General features: G+C 36.4%; 1 protein-coding gene across 2 annotated transcripts in view; it reads right to left on the bottom strand.

Annotated features, from left to right (window-relative positions):
* LOC149574757 (uncharacterized) overlaps positions 1-20,157 on the bottom strand; it is a 62,830-nt gene extending 42,673 nt beyond the window's left edge. For both annotated transcript variants that reach the window (XM_089814573.1, XM_089814574.1), the window contains exon 1: positions 19,290-20,157. In XM_089814573.1, the coding sequence (XP_089670699.1) occupies positions 19,290-19,661 (372 nt within the window). In that variant the 5' untranslated portion in view covers positions 19,662-20,157. The remainder of the gene's footprint in view (positions 1-19,289) is intronic.
* Positions 20,158-20,802: the final 645 nt, after the last annotated feature.

Here is a 20,802-nt window from a genome sequence, read left to right as displayed (position 1 = left end):
ACTGAAGGAACTCAGGGAAGCGGAAGGACTTAGCAGAGAACAACAGAAGATTGATCAGCTACTTAAAATTGGGAAGGGGAAGTACCTTCCCAAAGAGACATGAAGATCTCAACATGGAATGCTAGGAGACTAAACGCCCCTGGCAAGAAAAGGTTATTAAAACAAAATCTTAAATCATTTGACTCAAAAATTATAATAGTACAAGAAACTAAGTAAAGTAAGGAAGAAGCAATGAAACTAGATAAAATGTTAGGTATCTAAGGTTCCATTTTCCAAGAATCTGTAGGTGCGTCAAGAGGTTTAGGAGTATTTTGGAATCCTAGGAAGGTATCACTAAGTTGTCTTAATTGTAGTTCCAATTGGATTAGTGCTAGTTTCAAGAATCTTAAGTCAAATCAGCAGTTTATTCTTATTAACGTATATGGTCCTATCAGCTATATGGGTAAAAAAGATGTTTGGGCTGAAATTAGTAGTTTCACTTCTAACTTAAAGGATAATTCTTTCTTAATAGGAGGAGAATTTTTAACACTTTTTTAGATTTATGATTTTATCTGAAAAAACAGGTGGTATTCATCATCTTTCGCAATCATCTTTAGATTTCAAAGTTTGGTTAGAAAAACATGACATGATCGATGTTCCCATCAACAATGGGAATTTTACTTGGAATAATAGGAGGAAAGATTCCGCATATATTGCGGATAAATTGGATAGGTTTTTTATTATAGGTGATCTAGACGAAAACAATTTTAATTTTCAATCTTCTATTTTGCCAATCATTGGGTCTGACCACTACCCAGTTCGTTTAGAACTTTCAGAACCTTTAAAACCTATTAGGAACCCATTCAAATGTGAAAAAATGTGGTTCTTAGATCCTGATTTTATTGAAAACATTAAAGATTGGTGGGCGCAAGACAATGTTGAAGGCTCCAAGATGTTTGTTTTTGTTTCCAAACTGAAATTGTTAAAAGAGCACATGTTAAGATGGAACAAAGAACATTTTAATAATATTTTCAAAGAAAAATTAGATATAGAAAACCGATCAAGAAATCTAAACCTAGAAATTATTAAGAAAGGGATGAACAAAGAAAGTTATTTGCTAGAAAAAGAATTATTGGCTAAACAGGAGGCAATTCTATCCAAAGAAGAAATGTTTTGGCGACAGAAATCTAGGGAAAAATGGTTGGATGAAGGGGATAAGAATACCAAATTTTTCCACAACTCTACTTTATATAATAGATCTAAGAGTAAAATAATCAATATCAAAAACCATTTGGGTAGAGGGGTTGAGAAACCGAGTGAAATTGCAGAAACCTTTGTAACTCATTTTCAAAAAATTCTATATAATTACGAAGGGTCAAATAAAGAGGCACAAGATAAGTTGCTTAAATTTATTCCTAAAATAATCTCTTCAGAGGATAATAAGGTTTTACATAAACCTATAACCTTGGAAGAGGTGAAATCGGTAGTCTTTAATATGAACCCAGATAAATCTCCTGGACCTGATGGTTTTTAGGCTTTCTTCTTTCAGAAATGTTGGGATATCATTGGGATTGATTTAAGGAAGGCCATTGAAGCTTCAAGAAATGGCGGAGCTCTATTATCCAAAATTAAATTTTCCTTTCTTACATTGATCCCTAAAAAATGATCCTAAAACTACCGGGGATTTCAGGCCTATCGCCTTATGTAATACGATTTATAAGATTTTTTCCAAGATCATAGCTAACAGGCTTAAGGGTTTTTTGCCAAAGTTGATCTCCGAGGAACAAACTGGTTTTGTTCCTCGAAGATCTATTCTTGACGGCATCATTACTATTCAAGAAATTCTACCAGTAAAAGCAAAGATCCTTGCATGTTTATGAAACTAGATATCCAAAAAGCTTATGATATGGTAGAATGGAGATTTTTGTGTAAGGTGCTCGAAGCTTTTGGATTTTCTCATCAATGGATCAATCTTATTTTTAAATTTATTTTCACGCCTAAAATTTCTATTCTGATTAATGGAATGCGTGAAGGATTTTTTGAAATTTCAAGGGGTATTTGACAAGGTGATCCTTTATCACCCTCTCTCTTCATCATTATGGCCAAAGCCTTTGGGAGAGCTTTATCCGATGCCTACCATAAGCAGATAATTTCAGGTATCACTGTAGCCGAAAATATGCTTAATATCACACATCAACAATATGCTGATGATACGATTCTTCCTGGCAAAAGTACTATGTCAGACGCCTCAGGATTCAAATCTATCATAAAATTGTATATGATGGCCTCTAGATAAAAAGTAAATGAGGCCAAATCTGAAATTTTCTTTATGAATACTAAAAAAGAAACTAAAGACCAGATATGCGAGTTCATGGGTTATAAAAAAGGACAATTCCAATGTAAATATCTAAGCATTGCGCTAGAGAAAGGCTCTACATCCTGCAAAGTGTGGCATAATACTTTTGAAAAAATGGATGCCAAGATTGGGGGCTGGAAAGATAAATGACTCTCTAAGGCAGAAAAGGTGACTAAAATTAGTTTTGTTCTTTCTACCATTCCTATATATCCCCTTTCGTGCCTTCCTCTTTCTAAGAGTCATCGTCTTAAATTTGAAGCTAAACATAGGAATTTTCTTTGGAAAAACTGTGACGAAGATAAAAAATTGGCGCTAATCAAATGGGAAAATATCTGTAAAGCTAAGGATATGGGAGGACTTGGGATCAAGAACCTAGAATGGCAAAACGAAGCCTTGGGAGCAAAACTGATTTGGCGTCTGCACAAAGAAAGAGATAAAAAATGGGCTAAGATTCTATATAACAAATATCTTAATGCGGAGGATCCTATTTCAATTTTCAAAATGATCAACCCTCCCAAGGGCTCTGAAAGTTGGAACTTTATGCTGAAATGTTGTGATCTTATTGGCAAGTTTCTTACATGGGATGTTGGCATAGGAGATGAGGCCTTATTTTGGGAAGACTCTTGGGACAGCCACCCTCCTTTAATTTCCAAATCCTTCCCAAAGAATCTCAAGGACATCTTAATCACTTGTTGTGGGAATAAAGTTAATAACTATAATACAAAAATCACCATGAATGGTGTTGTTAAATGGGTTTGGAAATCGGTGGAAGGTATGGGAGCAGATCCGGTGGAGGTAGAAGCTTATGTTTGAAAGGGCAATCAAGCAGTCGGAGAAGAAAGATGAACTTATATGGGCTACAGCTAATGATGGTAATTATAGAGTGAAAGATGGCTACAAAGCTTTATTACACTCTCAAAGTTGGAACAAAGTTGATATCCCACTCAAGCTTTGCTGAGATGTGGCATGTCTTCCTAAGGCTGGATTCTTCCTATGGTTAGCCTTCCAAAACAAGATTCTGACTGCAGACAGGGTTGGCAAATTCAGAGTTCAAGGTCCATCCAGATGTGTGTTATGCAAACAAAATTATGAAGATCTGAACCACCTACTATATAGATGTCCGTTTTCGCAAAAATGTTGTGTAATGACCCGTACCAGTATTGTAACAAATCCAACCAGCACCGTATTGTCCTGAGCCTGATTTTCCCGTTTCCCCTTTTTATGTAAATCTTAGAGTACAAACCCACTTAACAAATAACCAGCAAGATGAATAACAGATGATATTCCAGATAGATATTTGCTCAAACTCATTCTCAAATAACACATTCAGAAATATATCCCTATGCAGGTGAAAATACGAACAGCAAGTAAAACCCAAACTCTCTAATAAATTTGTCTTTTCAAAATGACATTAAAGACTCAAGCATATGAACAATGCGGTACAAATCAAAAACACTAAACCAACATCCTTTCAACAATCCAGAAGCGTGTTGTTGTCTTATAAATCAGCAAGTATGATAACCAGCAACTTCTGAATAACTTCTAAAACGTTATTGTACTATACAACAGCAATACAATAACCATCCAACCACAAATCCAATCTTATACACAGATTTTACAGTCAGAGTGGAAAACAAGAGAAGACCCTGTAAGCTCAATGAGACACCTGTGATGATATCTCCACGGACAATGGGTTTGCGTCCACTGCCTGCCTGCACAAGGGGCTATGTCCTCACACGGGCTGAAAGTTGAAGCTTTCCGAATGACTCTCACAAGAGAGAACTGAAAATCAGAATAATAAATCAAGCCTGCCCAAAGGTATGAGTCTCATCCCTTTTTATCTTCACAACGGTGACTCTTCAACTTCTCCATAGTAAATCGTCTTATTCCCCCTCGTCCTCTTGTGACCACATGAGGTATTAATTTGTCCTTTAATAATGAATCTCCAGGCAACCTAGTCAATTTAATATTGAAAATTGCTTCCTTCTTAATAATTCTAATGTCCCCAAAGAAGGGACATTACATGTTCGGAATGGCTTAGATTTAGGTTGGGATGGTCCACGCCGTTTCCACAATCTTTCCGTGACCTCCTTATAGGTTGGCCTTCTAACTTGGTTAAGGGTGTTTATAGCAAAGTTGCATGGATACGGATACAGATACAAATACAAATACAGATACAGTATTGTTTACGGATACGACCATTTTTTAAGACCCCCAATTTGGATACGTCTGGACACGACATTAATAAATAATACATATACATATATTTAACACAGTTTTCTAAGTTATTATAGGAGATTTTCATTTCATCAAAAGCAATATTGACACATAAATGCTTCATAAATATTTATAAGTTAATTTAACACTTTACAATTTGTGAACATAGTAGAGTTGCATTAGAAGATAACCCAAAAAACGGGTTGCTGAAATAGAAAATCATTTTATTTGTCTTTCTCATTTGGTGCAAGTTTTGTTTATACTATTTAAATATTTTTTTGCTTTAAGAAAGTTTTTTTTTAATTAAATTTGGGAAGATTTATGTCAAATCTTTAAATAAATCAAATCCCATGGTATTTGGCATAGTTGGAAAATCCAGTTTTTCTAGGCAGACAAGGGTACAATATTTGACATGTATCCAAGCAGTATCGGGTACGTTTCCAAATTGGATACGGGGATACATGCACCCAAGGAGGGACATAGGAGTTTCCGGCAACTCTGGTTTATAGTAAACTTTGAAATATTTGTCCTTCAATCATGTCTTGGGAAATTTGGAAGGAGAGGAATAGGCGCATTTTTCGAGATTCTAAACTAAAGATTGAGGAGTTAATCCTAAAAATTGAGGCAAGTATCATGGAAGTTACTAATTCCCATCTCAAAAAGTGTATGAAAGAAGAAGGATCCTTCTCTATCTGGGATGGTCTCATGAAGAAGAATTGGGCCAATTTGGTCAACCCCCCTCTTGTATATTTCAAAAAAAGCAAAGCAAACAAAGCAAATTGTAAAGGGTCCCCCCGTCCGAAGGGATGGTTTAAACTCAATTTTGATGGGGCCGCGCGAGGCAATCCAGGCACAGCAGGTATTGGATGTAGCGTTAACAAAGATTCTGGTCAATGGATAGCAAAAAAAGATATGTCCATTAGGCCTACCTCCAATAATATGGCTGAATTAGAAGTGCTAGATAAGGGGCTGCACTTATGTCATGAGGTGGGGGTGACAAAAGTTGTTATAGAAGGTGATTCTCAGATTATCTTAAATGCGATTAGGAAATGCTCCACCCCCAACTGGGTCCTCAATTCCAGGCTTGGTGAAGTCCTCGATCTTCTAGATCGTTTCGAGGATTGTCAAATTCGTCATATTTATCGTGAAGGTAATCTAATAGTAGATCGTCTAGCAAATAAAGGTGCTAATGGTGTTAATCTCCAGCTTGTTAAATGAATGGCTTCTATCCAAAGATATATCACATTTAGAGTGGTTGTTTGTTCTCCCCTTTGTCTGTTGTTCCTTTTTCTCTATGTTATAGCTTATAGCTTTTAATTTATGTTTGATCGAAATCCCTTTTACTAGAGCTCGATGTTTTTAGTGAAGGTATATGATTGATTTTAATTTCAACATGTCTATGTTCCCCTTTAAGTTTCATAGAGCTAGGGCTCTATGTTTGATGATTAGCTCTCAATATGACCGAATCATGATGGGTCTTTAGCTGGATTTTTATCATCTACTCTTCTTTCATTCTCCTCGTGCCTTGGTCTGATGGTGTCATCATCATTAATTGGCATGTCAGTCACCATCTAGATCCTTCTATTGTTTTGTTTGTTATGGTGTTCTCTCATTCTAAGTTTTTCTCTTTTCCACTTTGCGGCAATGGAAACCAACATTCTTGTGTTCCACTCCAAAGAATCTCGCATGATGGCCTTTCGTGGCACAGTAAAACCAGAACACTAGAACAGAATTCTAAATCCTCTAGATGATATGTCGAGGATCGTTGTGGCTAGGGTGATTAGAGAAGGAGTTTTTGATTATAAGTATACTTAGAGGACAAACAACAGTATCATCGGATCCTTCATTGGTTGCCTAGTGAGAGCTAAGGTGGACCATGGAACAATCATACAACTTTGCTATGACATCTTCCAGCCAACATGGAGAAAGGGCCTGGAACATGCGGTCAAGAGTATTGATGACAAGCTGCGTATTCCGTTTCCTGAAAAGTATATGGCTTTCCCATCAAGGTCCCCAGAGTTGGATATGGCTTATCGACGTCCTTCCTTGATTATTCATGAGAGCCTCGTATTCTACAAAGAGTGGCCAAAAATGGCAGCGAGTATCCAGTTTCTATTACATTGGAGGGGCATAGTGGAAGAGGCAAATAGGGTTTGGCCCATAGAGTATCTTAATGTGTTTCATGCGTATATCCATCCGGGAGTATCATTTGAAAACCTGGACACCCTGATCTTTTGCACTCCCAACGCAGAAAAGACTAGCACGTTTAAGGTTGCATTTGAACTTCCCCCCAACTTTCAAGTTGAAAACCCTAACGACATCTCTGAGATTGTCATGGTTTTCTCGAAGTAGGGATCCTGGATGTTGGATTGGCTCTCAAGTTGGTCGTTTTGGTTTTACAAGCAGGTACTCTATTTTTGGGGGTTTTGTATACGTCGACTTGGGTTCTGTTTTGGTACATTTAGCGGTTTAAGTATTTTGTATTAAGTATCAAGATATCATAGGATAGTAGCAGTATTAAGTTCTTTTATGTAAATGGACATATTTCCTTAATATATATAGTGGTTTAACTATTATTGAGGGCGCTAGTTTTCTTTTATTCTCAATATATCAAATCCAGAATTTTGAACAGATATTTTTTATCTTTGTTCTTTTGTTTTGATTTCCAGCCATTGATTGACAGTTAAGAAGCTTAATTGATGAAAATTTATAAGTTATTGGTTGTCACATTTATTCAAGATTATGGAGTTTCTTTGGTTACATATCTGCTTCATTGTAGATAAATTTCCAAGATAGATTGTAAGTTTGTGTGGATTTTAGTATTTCTCTTTCATCGAAATCTCCCAGACTAATAAAGAGTGTTGTCTTCATTCGATTCGGGTGTTTTCATCGCACTCATAGCTAACTAGTAATTGGATTGTTAAAGATGGTTGGAATGTATAATTTTCCTTCAACATTTTAAGGATATATCTTCGCTATGTTGATTGTTCCATTGTGTTGGATGCAATTAATTGGTGAGTTATTCTTGGATAAGTTTCTCTTTGTCGGTTTAATGGTACTGCTATGATCTACATTTAATTGAAGTATGTCCAAGTACAGATTTCCCACTGATAGTAGGTTTTGAAGCCTATTTAAATATTTATCTCCTTCATGTTTAGGTATTATCTCTTCTATTTAGACGATTTGTTTTTGAGACTTTTCCATTATCGAATCAGCATTCTATTGTTTTACTGTACTAAAGAGACTGCAGAGCTTTTAAGTTGGAATTTTCATTTTGTTTCTTCTGGTTTTGATCTTGTAGCTGTAGTTTGACTTCATTTGATTATCGATGCGTTAGATAGAGTTAATAATAGATGGTGGGCTATGTTCTGTGGATCTTTTTCTTTCATCATCTAAGAATGTTATGGTTGAGAGTATGTTAAGGATTTAGCCTGGACAGAGTGGCTCTGTTTCCATATGATTGACCTTATCTTATTTATTTATGCTTATTCCGAACCCAGATTATGGTTAGATAGTTTACATGGTTAATTTGTAGGTTGGTACTTTATGCATAGTTCTATATTTAATGTGGTTAGATTCCGAATGTAACAGAGGTGTTTTGTTAATTCATTTTTGTAGGAGTTGTTTCAGTGGTCTTCACCTTTTGATTATCCATCTAGATTAGTATAGATAGGCTTTTATATTATTGATAAATATTGATTTCCAAGGACTGGGAATCAGTTTCCCGTGGAAAGTTGGGATGGCAGATTTATTTTATTTTTGTTTAGTTTGTTTTCTAGCCTTGTTAATTGACAAGCTCAATTAGAGGAAGGATTGTTCGGTGCGGAAGGTATACTTGCGCAAAGGAGGTGTTCGTTTCTAAATCAGATAGAGCTCAACTTATTTATAAACAATGTAGATTATATGATGTAAATTTCTTAAGGGGTTTGTTCTCTCATATGCTGTAATTTTAAATTGTATATTTGCTGCAATTACTGGGGTATGCCCCTTTCAATATGTAATAATATAGGACAATTGTCCCGGGCTAGACTGGAGGTTTTCTTCTCCATTCTTTCCTACCAGTGCCCGTTTGAACGAAGTAAAGCTATTGCAATCTTTTTATTAATTTTAATAAAATTAATCAAAGCCTTGGCCGTTTACCAATTAAATTTTTATTTTTTAAACAATTATTAGGTAATTTATTATTTAAACAAATTTAATTATATTAATAATATTTATTGAGTGATAGTTAAAGCACTTACCAATATTATTAATATAATAATGTTCATTAAAAATAATAGATTAAAAATTATTTAATAATTTTTTATCAGATGATATAAAATAAAAATTAAAAAAATTATTGTAAGAGCCAATTTTCATATTTTGTATTTTTTAAATAATATCAAATTAATATAATAATCTTCACTAAAAATAATAGATTATTAATTATTTAATTTTTTTTTATTAAATGATATAAAATTTATTTGTATTTTAAAAGTCAATTTCCATATTTTGTATTTTTTAAATAATATCAAATAAATGATTTATAAAATATCATTCATAGATATTATAAAAAAAAATACAATACAAACTTACAGAAATAAAAATAATCTGAAGCTTGTTGTTATCGTTTCTAAAACAACTGGAAGCTCTTTGTTGATTTCTCTTTAGATCTAAAACCTTGGGGTAAAGTTTTATATAGGAAAAACTCAGATTCCTTCCTCTTACAGCTATTGCAGATGTATTTTTTCTGATGGTACTTAAAACTTCTAAATGCTTCCTTTATTTTGCTGCTATTGATGGTGAGTTTGTAGTTGTTGCTTCATTTTTACTCCCTTTTATGACCAAAATGGTGTATAACATATGTATCCTTGTTGCTTTGTAACCCTTCAATTTGCTGCAAATTTGACTCTTGTATTTGGTTCAAACAAAAAATGCATTGATTGACATAACCAAAACTCTACCTGAAATGAGTCGAGGGTGAAAATTTAGATAACAAGAACTAAATGATCATCCAAAACAATATCTTCATCAAGAACAAGTTGCTTCATTTAATCAATCTTTGAATGCAATCATCTACTACATGTTGCTTTTCCCAAAGCATCTACACTTTATTTTTCATTTACTAAAGGATGTCGAAAAAAACTCAAATAGAAGGGATTTAGTGTGAGAGACATGAATATATGATAGCAAAAATCAAAAAGCAGCAAAAACCCAATTAACCCCCTTGATTCAATAAACGAATGCGCCAAGCAATTTACAATGACTTGACACTTCACATTTAATGCATTTACAATTACCAACAAGTGAATATGATAAACGAATGCCACAAATACTTCAAATAGAGGTATATGCTGTAAGTACAACTCTAAGATATTTTCAAGAACATCAACACCATTTAGTGCTCGAGAAAAATTGTTTCAAAAAAGACTATGCAAACCATTTGAAGCTTCAAAATAGATAAAATATAAAAGTGACCTCTGATGTTTCCACATTCCCCCCTAGTGGCTCAAACGTCTAGTCCAGTCTAGCCAAAAGTGTGGTCTAGATTTGGGCCAGCCAAAAGTCAGCAGCAATCTTGCAAAGTCTGCCCAAATTCTGTTAGACGGACCCAGGCAGACTTTTGTCATTTTCAAGGTGAATTTACAAATCTGTGTCAAATCCCAGACCAAATTTGGCAAAAAATGTCATTTTTTTTAACATTTAAAAAAAAAAGGGTCCATCTTAGTCAATTCAACCCTCCAAGCCTAAATAGACCACTAGAGGAGCATAAAGATTACATATAGGTAGTGCATTTGTGAATGACAAAGAAAACTTCTTGCCTCCATTGGTGATCTCATAGATTTCCTTATCGCTGAAATATCACAAAGAAGACTTCTTGAGGATGGCGAGAAATTACTACAAGATATCGCCACCTATAAATTGCAAAATATTGCCAAGAAAAATGTTAGTTATCGAAGATATATCACCAAAATATTGGCAATAAATACCTTTTTTCTCGCATTGGCAGCCTGATAAGGTCTGACGGCCCAACAAAGGGCCAAAACACATTTGTATAACGCCAGTTGAGTTTTGGAGAGGGTAGAAAGGTTTGGGAGGAGGAAGGTTATCATTTGCAGCCTTTTAGACTGATTTGTTGTGGATTTGTAGTGGACTCGAAGAGGTTTTTCAAACAAATTTAGATACACAAGTTTTCAAAATTCTTCCTCTTTTGTTTTAAAACCATTGTCTTGTTTTAAATGCATCCAAGTTTATACAAACCATTTCCAATCTACTCGAACTCCTTTTGAAGGCAATGAATAAGATCTAACACCAATTTTTACCAATTTTTGCAAATTTTTCATATTTTTCTTTAAAAAATCATCTTTTTCTTAAAAAGTTCATACCCTGACACCTTTTTTTTGGTTTTTTCTTTCAAGTTTCAGCTATGTTTAAGTTTATCTAAAGATTTAGACTAACCTAGTTTGTTTCTAAATTTCTTTATTAAGTTTCTAAATTTGTGCCCTCATTTTGTATGTGACATGTGTAGCTTGATTCTTCATCAAAATGGAAAATACAGATGCCTCTACAATTGGGTCTATCAATGCCCCACTAGATGCATGTCCATCAGGATATGTAGGAACACACCCTAAGGGGGCTAGAGACAAGGCATGGAAATATTCTTTTGAATGACCCGACTATAATACCATGATATGCATAAATGTGAAAAAGTTACAAGTAGAGGCATATCTTGATTGAAATACCACCTTGGAGGGATAGTAAAGCATGACACAAGGGTTTGTCTATCCAACACGGATGAAATAAAGTGAGAGATGAATACATTGTTATGTGCCCAAGAAGAGAAAAAGTTGTAAAGGGAAAGGGCTAAATTGGCCATGAGGGAAGCCCTTTCTGAATCACAAGGTATCTCAAGACTCACACTATCTACTTTTCTAAAATCATTTATTATTTACAGTCACCATCATTTGTTTAGAATCTAGATTTTGCTAAAACAATGATCGATTTATAATGAAATAATGACTAGTTATCCCAACCAACCTTGATGAAGAAGAAGCGCTTAAGGGCATTGCAGGCTACCATGGCCTACAGATTTGCAAATCTACCATTCCCATGGTTTCCACTTCCGCTGATTCTAGTAGACCACCGCCACTGTAATGAGCCCAAGCTGGCTCAACCAACTAAGCTGATGTTTTGCAAAGATGTTGCTTCCTTTTGTTTTTGATTTTTGGGGATGTGTATAATTTATTGAAACTTTTTCAGGATATATAAATATGCAAGCGTACAAACTACTACAAAACTGACTCGCAATTATTACTGAATTCAACAAGGTAAACTTCAGCAATTTACAATCTGACCAAATTTGCAGTCTATTCTAAATCCCTCAGCATTAACTACATCACAAATAAACATAGAGAACCTGGAATGGTATGCACAATAATTATCCAGCTCCTCCACTAAATCGTGTCCTTGATATGCAATGCCACAACAGTCCAGAAGTAACACCAGTTATGGTGTTGGTTTGCAGCAATGACAGACACCCAGGATTAACATTGTAGCAGAGTAAATTGGCAAACCAACAGGGTGTTTAAGTGCAGCCTGATCCTTGTCAAGGGGATGCCAAATGCAAGAGTAAGGCGTCCAGGTTTCTCCAGTCACAAATGCCCAATTTGCAGCAAGGTAAGTGTCTGATCACAGGTCACAGGAAGACACCAGCAAGCAATGACTTCTAACACCCCAAGGCGCTGAACAATAACCACGCCTAGCAGCAGAAATTTGCGACGCCTAGATTGCAAACTATGATTTAACCACCAATGCTGAAAATAGTTATTTATTTGCAGAACTTTGAACCTTTCTAGAGCAATCAAATTCACTGTATATTCTCAGCACAGTTAATACCTTCCCAGCCACAAACATTGGTCTTTGAACAGCACATAAACAAAAACCCCAGATCTCCAAATAACGCCCAGATTAGCAGACTTATAATGGCCTCTGAGTCGCAGTAATACAGTCAAGAGGCAATGGCAAATTACCCAAATGGATCACTCCCAAAGTCAGATTGATTCCTCCTACAGTACAGATATAATAACGCCCAGAATTAATGCCCAATGAGCAAATTAAGAAGCAATCAGAACATAGGAATTAACACTACAAACACCTCATATTCTTCAGCACAATCAAATCCACTTGCGTTTAGTTACTCCTCATTCACAGGAACCACAGTAGAGAAGTAAACAATTGCAATAACTCAGCTGCTGTTGCACAGATAATTCAAGGAGAATCAGTCTCCAGGCAAGAGCACCAAACCCTTATACCTCAACAAGGGCACAAAATCCAAAAATTCAGAAGTGTCACAAAGACAACAAAAGGAAATAGATAATCAAATAATCAGGATGTTTTTTTTCCTTCACAATGCGCTAATATTTATATCTCCAAATGGCCTTTTGTTTCCAAAATGCAGCTTCACTTACAAAGCTTCTCCAACACAACATCACTTTATAACATTTACTACTTGGCTTACACTTATAATTAATTAAATAAATGGTCCCCTTCCAATGATGACTCAACTCTCAACTTAAGTGAAATTATAAAGTTAAATTATAACTTTATAATAAGTCATTTAATAATTTAATAATCATGTGGCCACCAAAAATAATAACTCTCAAAATACTCATCATTTAAATATGCCATCTAAAATAGGAGTCACACTTGTTATTTCTCCATGTGACCAAATGCACTTTGCAAAAATAGAAAGGATCCATCTCAATCAACACCCGACTTACCACAAATAGTAAGTACACAAAACTAAGCCGAAACAAAGTCCAATATGAGCCAAACAAAGTCCAACCTGTAACTTACTGAATTGTGGAGAAGACAAGACCCTCCCAAGCCGAGCCACTTCCTCAGAAGACCCTCTATCCACAATAATAGCCTACGAGAATCACAATAATAGGCTAATCTCTCAAACTCCAATGCTGGTAAAAATGGGGACTATTAGAGTGGGGTTGTCGTTGCACCAAAAGAATGATCTGTCAATGCCAAATACAACCACTCAACTTATAGTACACATGAGGCAGTTAAGCCCTTGTCACGAATCCCAAGGGAAGCGCAGAACAAATTTCCAACAATCTCCCCCTCAGCATTATCCAAGGGTCTTAGGGTTCAAACCTATGACCAAGCTTTGATACCACTTGTCAGAGTGGGATTGTTGTTACACCAAAAGACCAATCTATCAATGCCCAATACAACCACTCAACTTATAGTACACAGGAGGCAGTTAAGCCCTTGTCATGAATTCTGAGGGGAGCGCTGAAATTTTTTCCAACAGGAACATTACAGCCACACACATCTTTATAGATGCCTTTGTGTGTGCAGAAACACTCCTGGAGCACAACCATCACTGGAGGGTATTGGGTGGAACAACAATGTGTATTGGCAAGTTGATATTCGATGTGTTGATTTTTGGTTTTTTAACATCTCGTTCAATGTTGTAGCTGGTCCCTATTGTCTAAATTTTGTAATAGAAATTATTGTGACAGGAAAAGGCTACAAGGCATCTACTCCTAAAGACTTGAGTAGGAGGTTAGTTCACTTGTTTTATTTTTTAAATATTTTACAATTTACTTTTTATTTCAATATTAGTTTTGTTTTTTTTAAATCAAAGTTGTGTACTTAACGTCAATTTTATTTCATGCTTGTAGGTTGCTCAAAAATATTATTTCGAGGGCCGACGATGTTGGTTGAAGATCAAATCTATTACAATAAACACAGTTTGGCTGCACCATACTTTCAAATGGATTGATGGATGCAAGAAACTGCACCATCATCAATATTTTGATTTCTTGAAAGAATCAACTTCAAGTGGTCTTTTTGAAATCCTTGGATGCCTCGAACAAGATAAAGACAGCTGAAACTTTGGCTCTAGTGTTAGAGCAAGTTGTAATGGAGGTGGGGGTTGCTAATGTAGTGAAAATAATAACCGACAATGCAACGGGCATATGTGGCAGCGGGTGAGATCCTCCAAGATAAGCATAGCACACTTTATTGGTCTCCTTGTGCAGCACAGTCCTTGACCTTATTTTGGAGGACATAGGAATATTGGATTGGGTGAGACCGGTTGTAGAGGATGCAAGAAAGATAACAAAATATATCTACAACCACCATTGGGTTCTCTGCTTGATGAGAGAGTTCACCTAGGGGAAGGAGTTGGTTAATCTTGCTGCCACAAGGTTTGTAACGATTTTCTTAACGTTGCAGAGTATTATTAGTTCTTTGAATCCTTTGAAGCAATTGTTTGTGAGCCCAAAATCGCTAGACTAGAGCTATTCAAAGAAGCTTGATGGACAGAGTGTTGCATACATCATCTTTGACAACCACTTTTTCGATGGTGCTACAGAAATTGTGAAGGTAACTTGGAAGCTTCAAAAATTAAATATTTAATTTTGTTGTATTTAATAATCAAGTCTTTCATTATTAATTTCTAACATTAGTCTCTAATTAATGAAAATCTTTTTCTACTTATTTCAGTTTTAGGTGACAGAGTCCTTGGTTAAATTTCTCCACTTGGTACATGGGGAGCGAGCCCCAATGGGGTATCTTTATAAGCCCATGGATAGGGCCAAAGAGATTGTAAAAAATTACTACAAGGGAGACAGCCTCAAATTTAACCCCATATAGGAAATTATTGATAGGAGGTGGAACAATCAGCTCCACCAACCCATCCATGCGGGGGGGTACTTCCTCAACCCTTGTTTTTGCTTCTCTCTGTCCTATGGGGATCCCAATCGAGAGGTCATGGAGGGCTTCATTGATTGCATGCAAAGGATAGCACCTGATGTTTAGGTGAGGGACCTCATTATGGCTGAGACGAAAGGGTATAAGAATGCAATGGGAAAGCTATTCTCCTTAGGCTTCGCAAGAAGAGGAAGGACCACTCAAACCACAAGTACAGTATTTGGATTTTTGGTGTCTTTCACATACATGATAAGTAGATAAAATCTAAGTTACTCAAATTATGTTTTCTAACTCTTTGCTATTTATCTTGCAGATGCTTGGTGGCGAAATTGGAGAGGAAATGTTCCAAATCTGCAAAAACTTGCCCTTAGCACCTTATGTCAGCCATGTAGCTCATCTAATTGTGAGCATAATTGGAGCTTATTGAGGTCATTCACATGAAAAGGAGGAGCAAGTTAGCGTAGAATGCCTCAATGACCTTGTTTATGTACATTATAACCTTAAGTTGCACATAAGAAAGGTAGAGTTAGCAATTGATGGTCCACTTGATTTAGATGACACAGATCGCTACAATAATTGGACATCATAAGAGCAGCCTCCATTGTTCACAAATGCTAAGATTTGTGATTTGGAGAGCCGAGCTATGGAGGAGGGTGGATTCGCAGAGGGATTAGATGACGTTGAGGAGGATGAGGGCACTGAGAGTGAGGATACAGATGATGAGGAGGCATTGCCAATGTCAACACCATTTACATCTAGGATGGAGGTCCAACCACAGCCACAACCACAACATTCTTCTAGGGCTAGACTCCCTCCCACTCCAATAGTTTCTACACTAGAGTTGTTGGGAAGGGGAAGAGAACGATGTGGCATATTTTGATATTGTACTTGACACTTGTATTTACTTATAGTTTTATGAAGACAATTTGCAATTTTTAGTTTGCTTTAGAGTTCAAACTATCAAACTATGGTGACAAACCATCAACATCCCACATGAGGATGCGATTTATATCCTATGTGCATTTATATATACCTAGATGAGTTTGCTTGGTTAGTTTACTTATTTACTAACTCATTAGATGCATTCCCTTATTGAATTTTGCAAAAAAAAATGCATTTCCATTTAAATTGAAGTAATTTTTTTAGTTCCCGATATTTTTCCAAGAAGTTCCTATCTTCGAAATTTGTCAAGATCTTTTTTTTGCCCTTGGTAATAAATTGTCGATAACGATAAGTTGAACTATGGGTGAGCTTTCATGTTTGGTTGCCATTGCTCAAAGAAGTGTTCAAAGGTAATTGTTACACGCTCTAAGCTAGTTTTGTGAGTTGTTCCTATGTGGTTGCAAGTGTGGAGAACTCCTCAAAGACATTGAAGAGGATGATTTTTTAAAAAGAGGTAGGTTTTTGTTGCTTTTATTTGCTTTTTAGATTTTTTATTTGCATTTTTTTTACAAAATGAAATGAACTCTCTAGTTTTATCGTTTTTTTTTTCATTTTCGTTTGTGCCTTTGAATGTTATTTATAGATTCATAGAATGACAAGTTCTTCTAGTGTTGGGAACTCCTAATTCAAAACAAACATGGGCTCTCCACTATGGAAATATGTGGAAATGGTTTAGCAAATGACAGGTACAAATTTTGTTTGAATTTGCAGCCATCGCAAAAAGGAATATAGTAGCTCTTATAGTAGAATTAAAACACATTTGTACTTTATCACTTAAAAAGGCATCAAGTTTTGTCCAGGCGAGCCAATAGTTATAGGGAAATCTCTACATTTAACCCTTCTTGCAAACCATTTTGTACTAAAATATATTGAAGAAAGAAGACAAGTAAATGAACGGGCCCTTGGAAATGCCATTTCATAATGAGGCTAGACATATGTTGAGCAAGACATAGCGAGATGCACCTATACACAGGACTGACATTTAATGTTGCTCGCTCACCATCTTGGCAAAGAATGGTGAAATCTGTTAATGGGGCTCCAAAGTGGTTCAAGGGCCCACATCATGCGAAGGCGTGCACCACTTTATTGAACATATAGTTGAGACATGTAGAAGCTTCCTTGAAGTCCATCAAGGAATAATTTTTTTTGAATGTAATAGTTTTTTGAAGCTAATTTAAAAAGAGATGAGCCTACTTCTTCACTAATGGATTAAAATGGAAGTTTACGTTGCAAGTACTAGGGAATATGAGACGTATGAGTGATGAGAATAAAGGCATAAAAAATGGGGGCCATGCCAAGGAGGAAAGATATTGAAAGCTACAAATGAAAGGATTGTGACCAAAGATTCAATGTATTAAGAATTAGGAGAAAGTACAAAGCAATTAAATCAGGTAGTTACTAATACTAGATCATGACAAAGACGAGGTACTAAAGTGGGTGATAGGAAATCCAAAATCATGTGTGAGAATGCCAAGGAGGATAAGCACATTAGATTTAGAAGATGGGAGGAAACCTGGAAGATAAGTGAGAAAGGGGAAGGAAAAAAAAGGTGGATGAGAGATTGGGATGAATCAGAACGGCAAAAAAGTATGAGAGGAAGGAGAGAAGAACAACAATCCCAAGTCAGGGAAGAGAGAAGAGTCAAAAAAAAGAGGAAAAAAGAGTAAAATGAATGAATTGTAAGATTCACAAAAAGAAAAAACATATAACAAGCGTAAAAATTATGGGGGTTCAATGCAAACTGGGAGTTTAGGACAAGGGTTTCTTAAGGGAGTTCATGGGTTAAGATCAATGGCTGAGTCCACAATACTCGCCTTTATGAAATTATTATCCAAATGTTTTCTGCTCCTAATGGTTTCTTACTGCTGTCTTTTGTAGTAGTTGCCTTCAGCCACTAGAACTCTGAAACATTCAATACCAATGTGTACTTTGTCTTAGTAAAATGCTTAGCAAGGCCAGATTTGTTTCAACGGTCATGTTTAAGGTCAACTCCATGACATCTAATCCTTGTCCTTTAGAGCAACCAGTTTCTTCTATACAAGAAATTACATCAGAGCATACCATTTTATATATGACTATTTCAAATAAAGAGTCTTCACGATCTTTGAAGGATTTGGCCACAACTTAGTTTTCCACGTGGTCTGAATGATGTGAGGATACCCTTGCTTTGGAGAATTTTTTAAATCTTATTAGACAAGCCTTCTATGTAAAAAAGGAAATACCTTGAGCGTCTTAATCATTATGATGAATATAAAGATGCGCCTTTGGCATCTTGAACAAATCTAGAGATTTCTTTATGATTGTACGAATATAATCCTTATTTTAGATTTGAAAAGCTCTAATCACAGTAGTTTTAAAGATGCCCCACTTTCTGGGCTGCTGATGATAAGACGCAAGAAGGTAAAACTTATTTTGAGTGGATTAACTACAAACATGTCGAGGTAGCGATCCAACCCGATTTCTATATTGAGAATATCACGGAACTGTAAATTGTCATCTGCTTATGGTTCCTCTGTAAATATGCTTCAGTCAGAGATATTTATTTGAATGAAAATGAAATTCTTCTAGTTTATCAAGCGCACATTCTTGAAAGGACTGTGTGAAGAGGTTGGCCGTTTAAACCCATGGACGCACCTTCAATTTGTTCGAAGGTTTTAATGATAACGTTATGCCTTAACCCACCTCACGTTGAGCTCCGTCCAGCATATAAGGTGATCCGCCATCTTGAGCATTACTTGAGTGACTAGTATCTCTAATCTCTGCAATCCATTGCTCCCTACGTCGTCCTAGACTCCTATTGACGTATCACTTACACCAAAAGCTTTACAAATTCATTGACATGGAGCGTGAAAATACATTACTCCTCAAGTCTTATGAATAGTTACAATTCAAGCCTAAAGTATATTTACAAATCATAGAATGTGGTCCAAGAGTATATTTGCAAATCATAAAATGTGGTCCAATCCTATCCTACGCCGCATTAAAGATGTTAACAATCTCGTCTAAGATTTATAAAACGAATAAAATGAAAGATTTTAATGATGTCCATGAGATTTAAAAAGGAAGTGAGAAGCGAAAAGCTAACCTTCTCAATTACTTCTTCAGCCCAAGGAACTTCAGGCTGACGCTCGTGAAATGATTCAGCCCCATCGCCAGAGTCCATCTGAGTTGAAGAAGTGGGCAATGAAGTGCTGCTGTTAGTGTCGGAGTTTATATCAGCCTTCAAATTATCATACCTAGAACTGGTTTTTACAATACCCAAGTGACCCCTTTTGTTCACAACTCCGTGCAACTCCCCAATCCACAATTTGACCTCTAATTTTTTGGATGTAACCTTGGATCCATTGCTTCCGCCCACTGAGATCGATTGGATAGATGTTCTTGTATGGCGCTGTAAACAACTGTGATGATTTTGCAGGTAGGCTTTAATGTGTATGGCCGCTCTTGTCGCCTCCATGAGCTCATTCAGTGCCTGCGCGAGTATGCAGGCGTTTAGTGCCCAAATTTATCGAGATGAGTATCCTCGAGATCGAAGAAAGACGATCGAGAAGGTTTGAATTTCAGTACGATCAATATTTTATTTAGTTGCAGCTTCCAGAGGTCGGAATGCGATCTTAAAGTAATGCAATGAGGTTGGACAGTATACTCTGGGACAAATGCCTGTCAAATGAAGGATCTCAGTCATTGGATTGTAGCAGTTGCTTTGCCGGAATTGCGACGACACATTTGGCGGGGAGTGTATAGGTCAATCGGTTGAATCGAAACATATGCCTGTTGACGGTTCCCTGCCTGCCATATGATATGATTTTTTAATGACGCCTACAACTTTTGAAAAAAAAAAATTTATGGAGGGTTCAAATCTGGAGGCAGCGAGGCACAAGGCATGCGAGCTGCCAACCAGTAAAGACCACCACTTGAAGATTTAGCAATCCGATACGGCCTACGTGTGTCTGAAACTTTGATATTGGCGGGCTTCCAAATGATGATTTTACTTGATATGGTGTCCCTCTCTTTCAGTGGGCTCCAGCTCGGTTCCATTTGAAGACAACAATATGTGCCTCCAATAGGCGGACAGGCAGATCCCAGGTACGCCTTTTCCTTTTATCTTGCATATGATTTTACACCTGTTCAGGCTCCCTTTGTTTCTTCTCCTGGCATTGGTAAGTTTACAACAGTAAAACACTATTAAAAACATATAAACAAGGCACTGGTGGGAATGATATGGTCCTCATGGACGGAACAAACGGGGAAATCACAGATACATCTGCAGATAGGATACTTGTAAAAGTATCATTAACTGATCAACCTATGATAAGAGAGGAACAGTCAGAACTAGATGGGTCCACCTTACATAACACAGGATCTGATAGTAACAGGGTGGCAGAGAATCAGATAGTCAGGGCACCAGTAACAACAGAACAGCAAACTAGTCTGAAAGAAGCTACGAAACACGACATCTCTGGCAATAGTGGCTTGGTCCTGACATACGGAGATAGTTTAAGGCACAGCAGCATCATCAAGTGGAATCAAGGGAGCTTCCTCATTATTCCAGAACCCTCAGCCGGACACACGAGTTCATTCAATCTTGGAGGGACAAA

Source organism: Cupressus sempervirens, chromosome 2 (assembly GCF_028749045.1).
Source record: "Cupressus sempervirens isolate cs-2001-9-10 chromosome 2, ASM2874904v1, whole genome shotgun sequence".
NCBI lineage: Eukaryota > Viridiplantae > Streptophyta > Pinopsida > Cupressales > Cupressaceae > Cupressus > Cupressus sempervirens.
The sequence above is the reverse complement of the archived record's forward strand: the minus strand, read 5'-3'. Positions and strand labels throughout refer to the sequence as shown.